A 20118-nucleotide genomic window follows, 5' to 3' on the forward strand; every position below is an offset into this window, starting at 1 on the left:
CTCCCAGGAAAGAGGAAAAAGGGAGGCTTGGCTTACTGAAATCCCTGACCTCCCTTCCCCATAGGAATCAATCCAAAAACGGAGGTTAAAAAAGAGCAGAGAGCCCTTATGGGTCTTCATCTGAGGAGGCAGAGGTTGCTTGGCTATGGGGATGTCCTGCCATCTCTCTCTCTCCCCTCTTTCCCCATAGAAATCAATCCAAAAACGGAGCTTAAAGAGCAGAGAGCCCTTATGGGTCTTCATCTGGGGAGGCAGAGCTTGCTTGGCTATGGGGATGTCCTGCCATCTCTCCCTCTCCCCTCTTTCCCCATAGAAATCAATCCAAAAACGGAGCTTAAAGAGCAGTGAGCCCTATGGGTCTTCATCTGGGGAGGCAGAGCTTGCTTGGCTATGGGGATGTCCTGCCATCTCTCCCTCTCCCCTCTTTCCCCATAGAAATCAATCCAAAAACGGAGCTTAAAGAGCAGAGAGCCCTATGGGTCTTCATCTGAGGAGGCAGAGCTTGCTTGGCTATGGGGATGCCCTGCCATCTCTCCCTCTCCCCTCTTTCCCCATAGAAATCAATCCAAAAACGGAGCTTAAAGAGCAGAGAGCCCTATGGGTCTTCATCTGAGGAGGCAGAGCTTGCTTGGCTATGGGGATGTCCTGCCATCTCTCCCTCTCCCCTCTTTCCCCATAGAAATCAATCCAAAAACGGAGCTTAAAGAGCAGAGAGCCCTATGGGTCTTCATCTGAGGAGGCAGAGCTTGCTTGGCTATGGGGATGTCCTGCCATCTCTCCCTCTCCCCTCTTTCCCCATAGAAATCAATCCAAAAACGGAGCTTAAAGAGCAGAGAGCCCTATGGGTCTTCATCTGAGGAGGCAGAGCTTGCTTGGCTATGGGGATGCCCTGCCATCTCTCCGTCTCCCCTCTTTCCCCATAGAAATCAATCCAAAAACGGAGCTTAAAGAGCAGAGAGCCCTTATGGGTCTTCATCTGAGGAGGCAGAGGTTGCTTGGCTATGGGGATGTCCTGCCATCTCTCCCTCTCCCCTCTTTCCCCATAGAAATCAATCCAAAAACGGAGCTTAAAGAGCAGAGAGCCCTATGGGTCTTCATCTGGGGAGGCAGAGCTTGCTTGGCTATGGGGATGCCCTGCCATCTCTCCCTCTCCCCTCTTTCCCCATAGAAATCAATCCAAAAACGGAGCTTAAAGAGCAGAGAGCCCTATGGGTCTTCATCTGGGGAGGCAGAGCTTGCTTGGCTATGGGGATGTCCTGCCATCTCTCCCTCTCCCCTCTTTCCCCATAGAAATCAATCCAAAAACGGAGCTTAAAGAGCAGAGAGCCCTATGGGTCTTCATCTGAGGAGGCAGAGCTTGCTTGGCTATGGGGATGCCCTGCCATCTCTCCCTCTCCCCTCTTTCCCCATAGAAATCAATCCAAAAACGGAGCTTAAAGAGCAGAGAGCCCTATGGGTCTTCATCTGAGGAGGCAGAGCTTGCTTGGCTATGGGGATGTCCTGCCATCTCTCCCTCTCCCCTCTTTCCCCATAGAAATCAATCCAAAAACGGAGCTTAAAGAGCAGAGAGCCCTATGGGTCTTCATCTGAGGAGGCAGAGCTTGCTTGGCTATGGGGATGTCCTGCCATCTCTCTCTCTCCCCTCTTTCCCCATAGAAATCAATCCAAAAACAGAGTTTAAAATCTCTCCCAGAGGAAGACCCAAAGGGCTTGCCTCTGCTCCTTTTAAACTCAGTTTTTGGATTGATTTCTATGGGGAAGGGAGGTGGGGGATTTCAGTAAGCCTAGGGACTCTGGCCGGGAGAGTGCTTCTCAGAAGTCTTCCCTCCGAAGATTCCCTTGGGAGGGAAGGAAGGCAAGCCCCCCTCCCCAGCTTGTCTTCCCTCCGAAGGGAGTCCGAGGATTCTCTTGGGAGGGAAGGAAGGCAAGAGCCTATAAAACGCTGGGGCTTCATATGCTGGCATATGTTTGAAGAAAATAGGATAAAACTTATGTAACTTGATGGGCCAAGGGCAGAGTCCCCTCCTTGGCAGCCTGGGCTTTAAGGGAGCTCCACGGAGGTCCCTTCAAGCGGAGGGAAAGGGAGGGGACTGGACCAAGGGGAGAGCCCCTGCAGCCATTGCAGCTCTTTAAACTGGTTAGAAAAGAAGAGTCCTCTGCTGTCATCCCATTTCCTCCTGTGTGTGTGCATGTAATGTTTGCCTTCAGGTTGTGAGCTTCCCTCCCCGCTTTAACTCTTGTCTGGCTCATTGCTATGGAATTCTGGGAGTTGTTTGCTTGCTTTTCTGTGGTGCTCCAAACAGAAGAGCTTTTGTGGGTTCCCTCCTGTAGGGAAGGAGGAGAAGGTCCTGGGCATCTCTGCCTCCTGCATTGTGACAGCACAGGAGCCCCACTGGACATGACACTAGAGGCCCCCGCAGAAGCAGCCAGACCCTCTCCCTCTTGCTCTCTGCTCTGGTCTCTTCTTTCCCTCTCTCTTTCTCTCTCTTTCCCTGCTTTCCTCTTCTCTTCCTTGTCCCACCTTTCCTCCCTTTTTCCTTCCTTCCCTCCCTCCTTCTTCCCCCCCTCTCCCTCTCTCTCTCTCTCTCTCTCTCTCTCACACACACACACACACACACACACACCTTCCCTCACTGCAGTCGCTCGCCTGCCTGCCTCCCTGTCTCCCTGCCTCCCTGCCTCCCTGCCTGTCATTCTTTCAGCCAATCAGGAGACGGGGGAATGAGAGAACGGATTTGAGAACGGATATGAATACCGCACACACTTCTGTTGGAATGTTCTCATCACGTTTCAGCTCTCTGGGAACACATTCAATCTGTACCCTCCTGGAACACATTTGGAACACATTTAAACGTTCTGAGAACCCGATTGGAACACATACGTGCGGTATACTCAAATGCGTTCCGTTCTCATCACGTGATGAGAACGTTCTCAGAACCCAGTGCGATAATCTCCTAAGAGGAGTAGGGAGAGGTCTGGGAATTGTAGTTCAAAAATGTAAATTTCCTAAGCATAATTTGCTTGGTACACTTGTTTTTTTTGTGCCATTTCAGCTGGTGAAATGGTAGAGAGCAGTGTTGGTGGTTGACAGGAACAATAGTCTTAGTCATGCCCACCATCAACTCCAGCCATGCCCTGCAGCGTGTAGTGCCTGATCCACAAGCCACATAGCCACAAGGTCAAAATATTGACTGTGCTTGCCTTAGAGCTGTTTCCTCATCCATCTTCAGTGCATATTTTGATTCTTGCTTGAATTTGTTTGCAAGAAGGTTCCAAAACTGTAATTGAGGAAGCAACTGCCGTGCAATCCCTAATGTTACAGGATGACATCATTCTCTTCTCCAAAGTTTTGATCTTGCATTGGCCAGAAGTGATGTTAAGAAAAACTGCTGTATTATGTTATTTAGCCTTCAAATAAATTTGGTAGTAATGGTTAAGATACTGCTACTGATTTACTTCTGCATAAAAAATTTTCACTGAATAACTGCAGACCTGAAAACCAGTGAGGCAGATGATGATTCTGATTCAAGCACCAAGCCAACAAAAAGTGAGAAAAAGAAGAACACTACTTCAATGTTTCAGACTGGAGGAGAAGCCCCTAAGGAGAAGAAAACAAAAAAGAAAGGTAAGGGCAGCACCAGATGGATGGAGATTGAGCAAGAAGGTAGATTCACTAGTTCCATACCCTCCAACTGCCCTGATTTGGCAGGGACAGTCTTGATTAATCTTCTGTTGTCCCACTTTCTCAGATGCTTTTAAAATGTTCCAGTTTCACTCTCCTTCTCCCATTTTCCCCATTTGTCCTAATCTTACTTCAATTACTATACACTGAGCGCAAAGTACAAAAGTAGTCTGCACTCACTTAACTCAGCAGAGGGGACAGAAGAGAAAGGACCAAAAATTCTGCCTTCCCCGGTATTTTGGGTCAGGCAAAAGCAAAATGCTACATCTCATTAATGCATTTTGCCATCTTCACCACATTCTGCTGTTGCTTGGTGACGTGTCCCAGTTTTCATCTGTGCAGTGTTGGAGAGTATGACATTGGCACTGGATCTCAGTTCTTTTCCAGACCTAATGCAAGGTGTTTGTTTTCATTCCAAATGCCCAGAATCCTTGTAATCTGAAGGAAAATCTCATCACATATAAACTCCAGCAATCTCTTAAGATACCTTTACAAAATATTCCTTCCATTCTATATTGAAGTCACTTTGGCTTCCCAGAGGAGGCATTTCTATTGCAGACTTTAAGACTGTTTAACTGAACAAAAAAGTAATGTTGCAACTACTTTGCCCCTCTAAATTCATATAGTGAATAGGATCCAGCACGCTCAATCTGATGGTGAAACTACTTCTAGCAACAGAACTGAGAAGATAGCAAAGTTCTGCCATGACAGTAGACATGTAGCATTTATGTAACTAGTTTAGGCAACCATTTTCTTTGCACTTTTGGAATGCAAAGTGGTTGTATGGATTTTACTTCTCCTCCACAAGAGAAACAGAACAGCACTGCAGTAGGTTCTATTAAACTCATAATGGGCATGGCAGCAATTTGTGCTTTGAGAAAGTAGAAAGCTGCCTTACAACACCCAATCAGACCACTCTAGCTTGGAATGATCTGCCCCACAGATGGGCAAAATGCAGGCCACAGGGCACATATAACCCCCCACCACCCCACCACCACCCCCACACACAAGGCCTGATAGGAGGGAAATAAATTGCCCCCAATTACTTTCTAGGAGGTGTGAGGGCATTTTCCTTTCTAAAGAGGTTTCTCCTAGGCCTATAATGGCCCACAGGGTCTAAAAACATGGCAAAAATGCCACAACGCACCTAGCGGCAGTGGTGTCACTAGAGTTGGTATCATCCAGAGTGGTAACTCATGGTGTCATCCTCCATTGACCTCTTCCTATACTACACCATACAGAATCCTGAGTAATTTTTTTGTACTAATGTTATTCATAAATAGTAATTCCTACATATCATTGAATGTAATAGTAATAGTTCTGAGATAAACAACTGTCATAATTAAATTATATTTTTAAATAGCAATATCATATGCACAACCTAAATTTATTTACATATACATTGTTTAATGTGCTTAAAGTGAAAATGTGACATTTTTAAAAAGATTTTTAAAAATAAAAAATAATTTGTTTTAAAAAATTAAACAATTGTGAAATTTGAAATTTTAATATTTTTTTTTAAAATTGGGGCCTCTCCTTTCTCCTTCCACTGAGCCTCACCCCACTCACACCATCTCTTCAGCATTTTAAAGGGACGCAGGTGAAGGCCACAGTGTGGTTTTGCCCAAAAGCAGTTGTTTGAGGAACAGTGCGCTCTCTCTCTCTCTGTCTCTGTCTCTGTCTCTCTCTCTCTCTCTCTCTCTCTCTCTCTCTCTCTCACACACACACACACACACACACACTTGGGTGCACCTGTTACAGCCTATACTTCCTGCACCATCTTAATGATGCCACTATCTAGCAGGTGTTTGGAGTCAATGTGTACTGGTTTGAGTGTTGGACTATGACTCTGGAGACCAGGTTTCAATTCCCAGCTCGCCCACTGAGTGATGTTGAGCAAGTCACACTCTTTCAGCCTCATGGAAGACAGTGGCAAAATCTCCTCTGAACAAATCTTGCCAAAAAAAACCACATGACCTTAATGTTGCCATAAGTTGGAAATGACTTGAAGGCACACAACAATAACAACAACAAAGGGGCAAACCACTTGATTTTTTGCAGCGGGTATGGCCCTCCACTTGAGAGCTGGTGTGCTGGACTGAAATTCTGAGACACCAGAATTCGACTCTCCATGGGCCATGGAAACCCACTGGGTAACCTTGGGCAAGTCACTCTCTCAGTCTTAGAGGAAGGACAATTCATTTTGGGGCAATGCAGAATGAATTAACATGCTTGGTCAGAAATAAGCAAAGTCAGCATTTATTAAGAGTGGTTTTTTTTTAAGGCTCATAATACATGAATACTGAAAGACTGAGAAACAAAATGCAAAGAAAATGTAAAGTAAGTGCTGTCCTGAAGCCAGTCTTAAAGCTCTTTTGTATGTTGCCACTTTATCATTGCATTGTCTCCCAGCACTGGTGTTTCAACCCACAATTGCCCACAATTCCATGCAACTATGAAACTGGCTCAATCTGAATGTATGAGCTTCTTTGTTGTGTGTTCTTCCCCAGAAGAATGCCATATCCTATTCATAGCAATTTAACTCAACCCACATTCATCTGAAGGCCCAACCAAACTAATGCATGTGGCCAAGGCCAGATTATCAATGGTTCAGTTAGTGAAATTGTTCAGGCCCCTCACTGGCCAGGGGCCCAGTGATGGAGGAAAAGGTGTGCAATAGAATTTGTTCATAGTTTGCTTCCTCTTGTTCCGGAGCTATTTCTTGAAAATTCTCATTTTTCTTTTGTCAGTAACATTTTGTTTGCTAATTGACTGAACTACTTCATCTTGCTGAAAATGAGTTTATACATGAAGATTTTTGTGCTGCCCTCTGTTTATAATGGATTGTACATATCGTTCACTCATTCATTCATTTAATTTTTACATCACCACTCCTAGAACATCTCACGTATGCACATGAACAACAGCCTTCAGAGGAACTGCTGCAAGGCCCCAACCACCTTAAACTGGCCTTGCATGTGCTCTTTGGCAAATTTATTTTTCCTTGCAACCCTCCTTTTTTCTGGTACAGACTGAATATGCACATAGCAAACTGGCCACATACACATACCCTCCAACAGATGAAAACGGGGAAATCTATGGCCAAGATGACAACATTTATCATGGAAGAAGTACACACAAGCTAGAAAAGCTATAGCAGTTTACTTTTGCCAGAGCCCACTGAGAAGGACAAGATTCCACTGCCTGCTCTACTCTTCCCCCATTAAATTTATTCTGCAAATTACTTTTGCACTTCGAACTCTGTTTACAAGATTTATTTAGAGGTTTGTCCCAAAATGAATATTTTCCTTCCCATCTCCAAATGGTTTTTGAGATGCACTGTAAAATGCCCAATATTTGTGATTGTGCACTGATGGAGTCAGTTTCTGCTTTAAAAGAAATAATCAGATATCAACAAGGTACCTGGGTATGAGATGTAAAATCATTAATATTGTTGTTGTTATTGCTATTGTTATTATTTAAAAGAAGGGGTTTGATCATGGAGGTTGGGGAGAGACTAGATGGGAAGAGGCAGCAGTGTACCATTTGATTTTCCTGGAGCTGGCATTTACCTTGGAGGTGTAGGTGGTGTTAGTAGGCACAAGTTATTTTCACTAGCTTTAGCCAGTTCACTAGCTGGAGATATACCTATAGAAAACTTCCCACAGTAACACATATTTTGAGTATGTGCAGACTTGACTAGTGTAATGTCCTTTACATGGAGCTGCCACTGAAGGCAGTCCAAAAACATCAAGGAGATCCGACTATTTCGTATTATTGATAAAAGGTGATGGAGATTCTCTTGTAGAAAGAAAGAGAAAGAATGAATCTATTTCCCCAATGAAGCACCAGGCGGAACAGTTCCACCTTGGCTGGACACCCAGCGATGTTACGAAACATGGCCAGGCTTAGGTCTCAGCCTACAGAGAGCAATGGGGCAAAGAATTGGTCTCCCACCTGATTTCATGTTTATTCTATATAGGTATTTTATAAAGTAAAATAAAGCAAAATAGAACACTGCTATCCAAATCCATGTCAAAAATGTTATACAAAGATGCCAGCTTTTCAATTCATTGTGGCGTATGAATGAGGACATAAATATGGCAAGTACAGTAATCAGCATCATTGTGGGCACACTCTTATTGCATGACAAGTGCCACTCTGGTGGCTCTTAGAGGCCACATACTCACTGGGTCATTGTGGAATTCTTTTGCCTACAGTTCCCCCCAAAGCCACCGAGAATGAAAGTGAGGAAGAGGAAGCAGCTCAGAAGAACACCAACAAGAAAGGAAAAGCAAAGAAATCCAAGAAGGTTAGGATTCTCATAGGGCAATGTGGGATTCAAAAAGTCCTTTGAACAGAAGCCTCTGTGACAGCTGAAAGAGTTAAGATCAGTTTTGTTTTCCTATTTACTTATTTTTTAAAAGCAGCCTGTGCCTGAATCAAACTACTATACACCACCTAAACCAGGAATGAAAATGCAGGATACAATTCAAGCAAGTTTGGTGAGACATTAGAGCTTTCTAGCAGAGAATTCTAAATACCCCTTCCTAATCTGAAATCCTAGGACTCCATAGGATGTTGCAGTGGGATCATAGCACTATAATTGTGTAGTGTGAAAGAGCCCCCAGAAATCTCCACAGGGATTCATGTTTTAAACAAGTTGTAAGGACCTGCTGCACACTTTGAAATAAGAAAATACATTTTTTCAGAAGTATAACTGGACTTCCAACTACTTCTGGGGCTTGTTTTTGGCCTTCTCCACCTCCTCCTCCCAGTCTTTGTAGTGTTTGTAGACTCTGAGGGTCCCAGGAGTAGAAAAATGCCCCTCAAATGTGCCACAGTTGTCCACCTCTGATTGAAATGGTATCCCATGAAACACAGCCATCCTGACATTTTTCTCTCTTTTCTTTGAGTTTCATTGGAATTTTCCAATTATCATCAGCATCATATTCCTCCTCTTCCTTTACTTCTTTTTCTTCAGAATATAAATGTGCCAGCTGACTCTGTTTATTAAAATTTGAGATAGAGAAGCAACAAGATTACCAGGCATTCACATTGCTTATTCCTCAGTTCATTTTTCTTCCTTTTTTTTCAAACACAGGGTCAAGCTTCTAGAATAGACAATAACATTAAAGCTTTATGAGCAGTCTTCCAGCCATATGGCTGGTATTCCTGATAACCTTTATTGTCATTTTGAATTTCATTTTTGGCAGAAAAGTAGGGTATAATAATAGCAAACAAATAAATAACAAATGCATACATTCGGTTTCCTCTGCATCCATTCCTAATATGTAGCAGTCCATTCCTGACTCAAGAACCCCATAGGGGCATATTGAATGGGAAAGGGATGGGGACTGAAGATGTGTTAGTCATACATCACATAGAAACTAGTATGTCTCGTGCCCACCCCAGTACACCCATCCATACCATACCAGGGCATTGTACAAAAAATGGATGGAACATAATTATTATAAATTGTGGCCACAGATACATCACTGGTTTCTGGCACATGGAAGAAAAGGTGGCAATCCCCCACATCAGGAACAAGGGGCATAAATATCACCAGCTCCTGAAATGGTGCCAGTTTGTGGTCATCCTGTCAAAATGCCTTGGGTAGATGTTTATAAAACTGATCTTCCTTCACTTTTTTGGTGCTGATCTGCAGAAAGAAGAAAGGCCACCTTCCCCAGTCATTGAAGTGGACAATCTGGAAGATTTTGTGCTACAGCCAGCTCCTCAGGGGGTGACCATTAAGTGTCGGGTCACTCGAGATAAGAAGGGGATGGATAGGGGCCTCTACCCCACATACTACCTTCACCTTGATAATGACAAAAAGGTGAGTTACTAAGGGGAAGTCTCCCCTTTTGTGAAGAAATGAAGATTGCTGTGCAGTGAAAGCAATTAAGGATGATAAATTGCTAAAGTAATCCTTTAGTGAAAGGTCATGTGAAAGCTTTTTTGTAAGGGTTTCTCTTTCTTAATTGTCGGTGTTAACTGTTGTCAAGTCAGCTTTGATATATGGCAACCCTATGAATGAGCAACCTCTAAGACTTCATTTTATTAACAGCCTTGCTCTGGTCTTGCAAACTCAAGGTCATGGCTTCCTTCAGTGAGTCTATCAAGCTGTAATGTGATCTTTCTCCTTCACCTTTACTGAGCATTATCGTTTTTTTCTAATGAGTTTTGTTATCTCCTGATATGTATAAGTATGATGGCTTCAATTTGAGTCATTTTGGTTTCTAGACAGAGTTCAAGCTTGATTTTCTCTAAGACCACCACCACCCTTTTGGCAATCCTTTGCATCCAATTGTAATGTATATTTAGTGTTTCCAATCTATCTGCCATTGTTTTGTTTTTCATACTTGTTGGCAAACTTTTGTTAGAATCTGGAGAGATTCTGGTCAATCTAGAGGTGACTTAAATTGCATGAATGTAATTAATATGCATGTGTTGTTGTTTTTTTTATCACCTGGGGGTGGGAGCCTGCTCTCCCTGTTATTATCTCAAGAAAAAAATTACACCTGAGAAATGTTATTTGAATTTCAAGCGAAATCTCTCGATTGGTGCTAAGGAAGTTCCCTTGAAATGCAAATTGTCTGGATACCCTTAAGGAATAACATATATTGTATACAGCACAAGATGGGTGACTACAGTATTAATACAAATGGATCACTGCTCACCATCAGATATCTAGAAGAGTCCAAGTGTTATTAGATTTCCTGCACACAGCAAAATCATCTCTCCTTCCAGACAGAGATGCTCCTATGGCCCAAGAATGCGGGAAGTGCCTCTCCTACCTTTTCAGAGTGAGGTCTTCCCTGCACCACTGTGAGCCACTAGGGCTTTCAGGACCAGTTCTTGCATTGCATGTCTGAAAATTACAGATCTGGCTTGCTTCTGTTTTGTTTTGTTTTTTTCCTCACTGTCCTCAAAATTAACTCAGAGCAGAGACGGGAGGGAGGTAACCATTTCTAGTTGTTAAGGTAACCTCCCTCCTGAACAGTCTGTTCCTGGGGTGGGGTGGGGAGAGATAAATGATGTGCAGATATCACAAATGCTTTCTTGGCCCATCCCAGATCCCACTGAAACACATTATCAAAATGTTAAAAGCATACCCCAAACTCAACATTTCACAGAACATTTAAAGGACCCTTATATAATACCTTGGGTTTTTTTTTAATCTCATGGGTTTATCCACTGCAACCCTTGTGAATTAATTGATTCAATCAGTCAGTTGAATACCAGCATTGTTAATTGATTTAGCATTGTCCCACAGACCTCAGTGAGAATGGCTGAAAACTGGACCAACATCTACTTGCATAAATTTTGCTAGAGTGTTCAAAGGGATCTTGTAGCACATGTAGACTAATTGAGCAAAAGATGTTGTAGCATAAGCTTTTGTATACTTGGTCTACTTCCTCAAATGTGTTGTAGACTGCTGATTTAACAACCATTTTCATTTGTTTTTACAGAGATTAAATTTTTTCATTTTCAAAACAAATACTGTACTGGATAAAATACTGTAGTGACAGCAATATCTGAAGCCATTTCCTCTGCTCTGTGATAGGTCTTCCTGCTGGCTGGAAGAAAGCGCAAGAAGAGCAAGACCTCTAATTACCTGATTTCCATTGATCCCACTGACTTGTCTCGAGATGGAGAGAACTTCATTGGAAAGTTGAGGTGAGAGCTTCATTCGATTTACATCACTAATTCAGATATGGGTAGGGACAGCTGACCAAGACAGCATCAGCTGCTGGAATCACAAAATGATTTCATCTATATATGTCTCCCTCCTTTTCTCTGTGGCATGCATAGTCCATCTAGCCCTGTGTAGGTAAAAGGTAAAGGTATTCCCCATTGACAAAGTTGTCAAGTCGTGTCTGACCAAAGGGGTGATGCTCATCTCCGCTACTAAGCCGAAGAGCCAGCAGTCAGAGACTACTCTGTGATCATGTGGCCAGCATGATTGCACAGAATGCTGTTTACCTTCCCACCAAAGTGGTACCTATTTATCTACTTGCATTTGGATGCTTTCAAACTGCTAGGTTGGCAGAAGCTGGGACTAGTGACAGAAGCTCACCCCATCATGTGGCACCTGGGCCCCGAACTGCCAACATGCTGATCTTGCAATCAACAGAGTCAGCATCTTAACTACTTGAGCCAACGCATACCTGTGTAGATGTCAGGAATTTATCTGAGTAGAATCAGAATATTGGAAGCTGCTTTATAGTGAATCAGGCCTTTGCTCTACTAGCTGGAACTTCTTGGAGCTGAAGTTCAAAACATCCAAATAACCAAATGTTCTTCATCTCTGATGGATAGGGAACCTTCCACAAAGGCTCCTCATCTGGTCCATGGAGCCTGCTGTCATCTTGTATGAGCAGCAAATAACACATAGTGGTTTTTGTTGTATGTCTTCAAGTTGTTTCTGTTTTTTGGCAACCCCAAAATGAAACTATCACAGGGTTTTCTTGGCAAAATTTGTTCAAGGAAGAGCCTTCCCCCCACTCCCCAGGCTGAGTGAGTGTGACTTGCCCAGGGTCTCCCAGCGCTAATTCGAGCCTTAGCCTCCAGAGTCTTAGGCTGCATCTACACTGCAGAATTAATGCAATTTGACACCACTTTAACTGAGTGATCTCTCATTCATGGGGTTACCATAAATTGAAGTTGACTTGATGGAAATGAACAACAACAACAATATGCCTTCAAGTGGCCTGTTGTGGCGACCCCATGAGTTTCAAATGGTTTTCTTAGACAAGTAATACTCAGAGATGATTTTGCTAGTTATTTTCTCTGAAATATAGCCTACAGCACCTGGTATTTGTTGGTGGTCTCCCAACTAAACAGGCTGTCCCTGTTTAGCTTCCAAGATCAGATGGGGCCTGGTGCCTTTTAGGTATTTTTTATGCAAAGGGACCTTGTAGCAATTTTGAGACTAAGGCCCGATACAGATGGGCAAAATAGGGCATGGCAGCGGGATACTAGGGTTAGGGAGTGCGCACCATCCGCACGCTCCCTAACCCTAGTCCGTTGCGGCGGCAGCATGTGGCAGCCTAACCATCCACACAGGGGCTATCATGACACCAACGCTAAGCACCTAAACGTGGTGCACAGGAAGTGACATCATGATGGTGCCACTTCCTGGTTGCAACACCACAACAAAGGTGTTGCTCTAGGCTGCCCCTTTTTGTTTCAGTGCCACAAGCTTCATTCCTGCGTGGGAACCAGACAGCTGCGGGAACGAAGCCATGGGAGAAAGGGGCCAGCAGGCCCCTTTCTCCCATGGCTACACCTGTCATGGTGTCCTGGGGCATAAAGCCCCAAAGACACCCCTTTTCGGGACCACAGACAAGCAGCATTTTGCCACTTCTCCATGGTCCCAAAAAGCTCTGGATTGGGGCCTCTGGGCTGCTGGTGGGGCTGCCCTGCCCCCAACCCAGTGAGAAAAGGGGTGGGTGCAGGCTGCCCCAAAGGGGCAGTCTGTACCACGCCCATCTGAAAAAAAAAAAAAGAATCTGGTAGCATGAGCTTTTGTAGACTTTAGCCTACTTCCTCAGAAGCATGAGGTGGCATATTAGCCCACCTTAATATGTGGCCCCTTCTTTTCCCTGCATACAGAATCTAGGACATCTTGCCCCAACAAAAGTCCTTTCCCTCACCACTAGCTCACCAGACACAGTCTCTTAACCTGTTATCAGATCTGGTATGGATTTTGTCCCTGGAGGCAGGTAACAAAGAAGTGGCTTGGCTGGTTCTAGCCAAGGGAGGGGAGAGGCATGTTGCAATCTCACTTGGGTGTTTGTAAATAATCCAAATGCCCCGATTGACCTTTCTGTACCTCCTTATCCAACCCATTTTCATATATTCCTTCCCTCCCCTTAAAACCTACTCACATATGGTTGCTACTATGAAACACTTTACTATGGGGTGTAACACAAGGTAACTCAAAGGAACAATGGTAGTTCTTAAAATAGAAAAGTGGTGATGGTCTAGGGGTATCTCTCAGGAGTAGCCCCCACGCCATATGAATTCTGCCACCTCTAAATAAAATGTTCCTTCAGTCCCAAAATTGCTCACTTAGAAATACAGTTTAGGTATTTAAAGAAAAGGAGTAAGAATGCAATCACAGCAAATGAAAGAGCTCTAGGTGTGAATAATTTTCAGTCTGCCTCTCTCTGCAATGCTAGGAAATTGCAGACTGAAGAAAATATCATTTTAGGGAGCAAAATTCTTATTTTGGGAAGCAAAGCCCTAACCCCCCCCCCCCCACTCTTCCCAATAGCTACACCCATCCCAGTGCCCTTATCCCATGAGCCTGATTTATATCTTCCCATGTAGGTCCAATTTGATGGGCACTCGGTTTTCAATATTTGACAACGGTGTAAACCCTGACAGGGCTAATGCAGATTGGTCAAATGTGCGCCAGGAGCTTGCAGCTGTCGTTTATGTAAGTACCCACTCTCCTCTGTGTGTGTGTTGTGTCCCTTCCCCTGCTGTATGGTGGCAGCTGCTTGCAGCAGCCAGCACATGTCAGGATTTTGTTCTTGTGGGCCTTGTACCAAGGGAATTTTGAGAACTTTCCACTGACTGCAAAAACTGTTCTTGAGTGAACAGAACCATAGGTTTATCCAAGCAGTCAATCAAAATGTGACTCAATGCAAAAGAAATATGCAGCACCTACTCCACATGTAGTGGGTGGCCAGGGCTTGTCCAAAAATGAGGTGGATTTATGCGTTTTAAAATTTTCCTTACGCATGTAGAGTGTTGTAGAGATGAATGTACAAAATGTTTCTGTAGTCTGAAGCAAAACATGTTTTATGTTGACCAGATCCCAGTGAAGCCTATATGATTCTTTCTCAATGGCAAAATGGGATTTTAATCCAATCAGATTTTAATCCAATCAAGTATATTGTTTTGCTTATTTAGTTTGCATTTCATGTGCTCTAGGAAAGAGCCTGGAAGTTCTAGCAACATCATCAGTGGACAGGGATGATGGGTGCTACAGTCCAACAAGATCTGGAGAATGACATATTTCTCATCTATCCTTTAACATGCTAACCCCATCTCAAGTTGCAACATTATTATTTTTTTATATTGTACTGAGATCACAACTGCTGTACCACAGGTGTAGCACGGGTTTGTGGCTGAAAGAATAGCTATTTGAAGCTATTGAGAAACAGTTTGTTTTGGAAATGTAATTGAACAAGTTGTGTTTTATGAGACAGAAGACAGAAAGTATGATAAGACTCAGTTATGAGACTTCTGGGTTTTCTGTTTCAGGAGACAAATGTATTAGGGTTCAAGGGACCTCGAAAAATGACAGTGGTCATCCCTGGAATGAATTCGGATAATGAGAGGGTGCCAATCCGCCCCCGAAATGTAAGTTGTCAATAGAATCTTCAAACAAGATAAAATCAAGTCAGAGTAATCCCTCTGTTTGTGGTTTTTTGTTTGTTTATTCATATAAATACTTACATGCAGTACTATATCTGAAGATGTTAAGGAGGCTTACAATAAAATAAATGTAAAACAATGAATAATACTTAAAAGCACTTAAAATTGTACCAATCAGAGCACATGGATAACCAATTAGTTTCCGGGCAAGGTACAAAGTAATGGTTGTTACCTTTAAAGCGCACATGGTTACCTATGAGATCACCTTCTCCTGTCTAATCTGCCCTGTACTTTCAGGTCTTCAAGGGGACATTTACTTCAGTCATCCAAGGCTAGGCTGGTAACTGTTAATCAGACTTTTTCTTCACCACCTCCAAATTGTGGAATGACCTGCTGGAAGAGATTTGACAACTGGATATGCTGTCTTCATGTAAAACAGCATTAAAGGCCAATGTCTTCCAGCAGGCCTAACTAGATGGTTTTTAAATTATGAATTATTTTTAATATGTACGTATTTTAAGTGATGTTAATGCTCTTTCAACCGATTGTGTATTTTTAACTGCTGGTCATATTTTTAACTGTATTATGTGTCTATTTGTTACTGTATTTTAATCTTTTATTTGAATGTTATCACCAGCACCTTGAATTCAGACAGGAAATTTATTGGCAGCCACTGCAATTACTTCAGAACTGATTTTACAGAGTTTTCAAACTGTGTTCTGGTCAGCACTCTAGTTGCTGCATTTTGTACAAGCTGCAGTTTCCTTGTCATCTTACAGGGCTGCTACACATACAGTGCATTGCAGTAGTCTAATTGGGACATTACCAGTGCATAGACTACTGTGGCTAAATTATCCCTATCCAGAAAAGGCCATAGCTGGCAGACCTGTTGAAGCTGAGTCTTAGTATTTCAAGCTACAGAGTCCATGTGGGCCTCCAGTGAAAAAGATAAATTTGGAAGTACTCTCAGGCTATGCACTCAATTCCCAGTTTGTATGAAGGTCTGAATTGCCTTTATGTTAACACTGTTGTTATGGTCTTAGTGATAACAGAGAAAAGGTGGCAGGGCCACAGGGGAGACATAATCATTTCCTGCCCTCCATCTTCTCTTTCTAGTGACCTTCCACCAGAAAGGACATTTGTAAACAGAACCCAAGAGAGATGGGGCTGTTTCTAAGGGCCTGACTCTGTAACAGTTTTCCCTATCACAGCCTGCTGCAACTACAAATTCCAGTATCCTTATCCATCAATGGTTGTGCTGGCTGGGATATAATAAACATAGGAGAACAGGTCTTTTTCCAAAAGTGCTGTCTTGAGTCCCAGTCTTGAGGGGAAAAGGTGTGATATATATAAAGTGACTGACTGCTTGATAATTACTGGTAAATGGAAATGAGAAAAGTCAGTGCAAAGCAAAGGTAATGCATTTGGACATGAGGATAGGAGTTCCAATCATATCTGGCCATCTCTCTTTGTTCAGTAAACCTCACAGACTTTCTGAAGGTAAATTAGAATCTTATCCTGAGCCTTATATAAAAAAGACAAGGAGCAGTGATACATTACTGTAGACAGAGGTGAATAAGATCTAGGGGCCTGGAATTTCCTGCCCACATGAACCACCAGAAGCTGCACCTTTCCATGACAAAAACTGGGATAAAGCTAAATCAGAAGGGGATGGAAGACGATTTCCAGCTGTTAAAAAGGCTTCTGTGCCTTTTTTCAAATGGTGCACTTTGTTTAAAATTAGAATCATATATGCTTCCAAAAGTAGTAGTAGTCATCGTCATCTTCTTCCTCCTCTTCTTCTTCTTCTGGGGTGCAGGGTGCAGATGGACTTTGTAAGCTAAGGCTCGCAGGTTCTTATGTACAATGAATGTGGGTGTTGTCTTGCATGAGCTTCCAAATGTCTTTCACATGGCCCAAATGAACAAGTGTACACATATTCACCATTTTTGTGACAACTATAAAATCATTACATTTCTCACAATACTAATCTTTTGCTGCACAAGTAAGCAAGAGTAAAATGCTATTCACACTTGAATTATGTGGGAAAATCAGGTCTGGGGGACTGGAGATCTTAGCATACAGTATGTTATGCCTTGAGCTATTGGCAGTGTGTGTGTGTGTGCGTGTGCGTGTGTGTGTGCGTGTGTGTGTGCGTGCTAGTGTTATTTCTTGATATGCGGTGGGATGTTACCAAGGGCTTCAGGAGGTAACCAGTAGTACCTTTGGACAACTAGCTCTAGTGCTTTTCTCATTTTTTTTTCAAGGATAATGATGGCCTGCTTATAAGGTGGCAAAGTAAAATCATGGACAACCTAATTGAACTTCATAACAAAGCCCCAGTGTGGAATGATGAAACCCAGTCGTATGTGCTGAATTTTCATGGCAGAGTCACTCATGCCTCTGTCAAGAACTTCCAGATTGTGCACAGCAATGACCGTAAGTCCCACAGAACCTTTGGTCCATGAAAGTAAAGATCAAACAGGGTTGGTTCAAAAGTTATTGGATCCATACAAAAGCTTCAAAGGGATTGATTGATTGTCAGAACTTAGTAAATGGGGATCTGGGTGTATAACAACTACTATAGATGTGATCTACGCATGCTACTTGTGATATAGATTGAATCTGCAGCTGTGTTAAACCAGCTTCCAGGAGAGCTAGATGATGAAGAGGATATTTTATTGAAACAGTAATGGCTATGATCACGCAGGCAGCTAGTTGAATGGCTTGCCACATGAGAGTTGCATCAGTGTGCGGCTGTGTTTTCAAATGGTAACTGTGCTACAGAGGCCATGTGTGACCCAACCCTAATCCAGAGTGTCTTCAAAAACATATCCCCAGTGTAATTTAGGCCTGAGAATTAATATAATAATAATTATTTATTTATATCCCACCTTTCCCCAAAGGAATCAATTTCTGTGGAATAAGCAACACAGGTGATGATTTTTAAAGCAGAAAAAAAAACCATTAAGGAAGCGAAAAGGATGCTTGCTTCTGTTGGGTTTGTACCCCCAGTTTGCAGGCAGCTGGACTATACTGCACTTACTTGCATTTTGAAAACCCTTCCTGAAATATGTTAACTGTAATCTGTAGAAGGAAACATGCTGGATTTGTTTACAGCCAGACCTGAACCAAGATCAAACTGCTCATAGGCAGCAAGGCATGTGACAAATGATCCACTAGAGGGTGCATGAGAGTAGGCAGCCTGGAATTAAATTTTGAGTTGTTTGCTAAGCGTCTTGGCTTGCAAAAAATGCAAATTAGGTTTTGTTTTGTTTTGTTTCTTTGTTTGAGATTCTTGTGAACGCTAAAGAAATAACAGTTTCCCCAATAACTTAAACTAGTAATCCAGTTTTAGATCAGGCTACATCTAAAATGGCCAGTAATACAAACTTCTTGGAGAGGATCCTTTCACATTACAAAATTGTAGCACTATTATTTCACTTGAATTACCCTGAAAACAATCTATGGAATCCTGGGATTTCCAATTCAAGGAGAGGCATTTAGAATTCTTAGTCAGAGAACTCTAGTGCCTCATCAAACTACAAACTCCAGGATTCCACAATGTAAAGCCATGGCAGTTGCAAATGGAATCATAGTACATTCAGCCCTCCATATCCATGGATTCTGCATATACGGATTCAACCATTCACAGCATAATAATAACAGTAATAATAATTCCAAAAAGCAAAGCTTGATTTTGCCTTTATATAAGGGACACCATTTTACTATGCCACTGTACATAATGGGATTTGAGCATCCATGGATTTTGGTTATCCACAGGGTATCCTGGCTGGAACAAAACCCCAGTGAATAGCAAAGGCCTACTCAACTAGGGTTGCCATAATTCTCTACTAAAAACTGGGACAAAATGTAGGACAAAATTTAGACCAAAATATAGGACAATTATAGGATAAAATTTAGCCCCAAATGTAGGACATTTAAGGTCCTACATTTTTCTTTTCGGAGCCATTGGCAATAATCTTTGAAAACTCCTGGAGAACAGGAGAAGTGCCAGCAGACTGGAGGAGGGCAAATGTTGCCCCCATCTTCAAACAGGGGGGAAAGAGGATCCTGATCATTACCATCCAGTTAGTCTGACATCAATACCAGGAAAGATTCTAGAGCAGATCATTAAACAGAGTCTTTGAACATCTAGAAGGCAATTCCATAATCACAAAAAGTCAACATGGGTTTCAGAGAAACAAGTCATGCCAGACAAACCTTATCTCTTTCTTTGATAAAATTACCAGCTTGGTAGATGAAGGAAATGCTGTGGATATAGTGTCTCTTGATTCCAGTAAGGCCTTTGACAAGGTTACCCATGACATTCTTGCAAACAAGCTTGTAAAATGTGAGCTAGACAACGTAACTGTTACATAGATTAGTAATTGGTTGACTGGCCAAACCCAAAGGGTACTCAACAATGGCTCCTTTTCATCCTGGAGAGAAGTGACCAGTGGGGTCCCACAAGGTTCTGTCATGGGCCCAGTGCTATTCAACATCTTTATCAATGATTTGGATGACAGAATTGGGGGCATACTTATCAAATTTGCAGATGACACCAAATTAGGAGGAATAGCTAATACTCCAGAAGACAGGATCAAAATTCAAAATGACCTAATAGACTAGAAAGCTGGGCCAAAACTAACAAAATGAAATTCAACACGGCAAAATGTAAAGTACTGCACTTAGGACAGAAAAATGAAATGCACAGATATAGGATGGGGGACACCTGGCTGAATGAAACTATGTGTGAAAGGGATCTAGGAGTCCGAGTAGACCATAAGTTGAACATGAGTCAACAGTGCGATGCAGCAGCTAAAAAGGCCAATGCAATTTTAGGCTGCATCAGTAAAAGTATAGTGTCTAGATCAAGAGAAGTAATAGTGCCAATATATTCTGATTTAGTCAGGCCCCACCTGGAATATTGGGCCTAGTTCTGGGCACCACAATTCAAAAAGGACATTGAGAAACTGGAGCATGTCTAAAGGAGGGTGATTAAAATGGTGAGGGGTCTGGAAACCATGTCCTATGAG

At 42.6% G+C, this 20118-nt stretch overlaps 1 protein-coding gene across 5 annotated transcripts in view; it reads left to right on the plus strand.

Moving 5' to 3' along the window:
• The window catches only part of TULP1 (TUB like protein 1), a 47874-nt gene that overhangs the window by 22543 nt on the left and 5213 nt on the right, over positions 1–20118 (plus strand). For 4 of the 5 annotated variants that reach the window (XM_089514797.1, XM_089514798.1, XM_089514800.1 and 1 more), the window contains exons 7-13: positions 3491–3625; positions 7903–7994; positions 9351–9521; positions 11253–11365; positions 14024–14132; positions 14966–15064; positions 17347–17518. In XM_089514797.1, coding sequence (XP_089370923.1) covers positions 3491–3625; positions 7903–7994; positions 9351–9521; positions 11253–11365; positions 14024–14132; positions 14966–15064; positions 17347–17518 — 891 coding nt within the window. The remainder of the gene's footprint in view (positions 1–3490; positions 3626–7902; positions 7995–9350; positions 9522–11252; positions 11366–14023; positions 14133–14965; positions 15065–17346; positions 17519–20118) is intronic. The other variant, XM_089514802.1, reaches the window with a different exon arrangement.

This window comes from Sceloporus occidentalis, unplaced genomic scaffold (genome assembly GCF_023333645.1).
Source record: "Sceloporus occidentalis isolate IW3139 unplaced genomic scaffold, rSceOcc1.0.p SCAF_3, whole genome shotgun sequence".
NCBI lineage: Eukaryota > Metazoa > Chordata > Lepidosauria > Squamata > Phrynosomatidae > Sceloporus > Sceloporus occidentalis.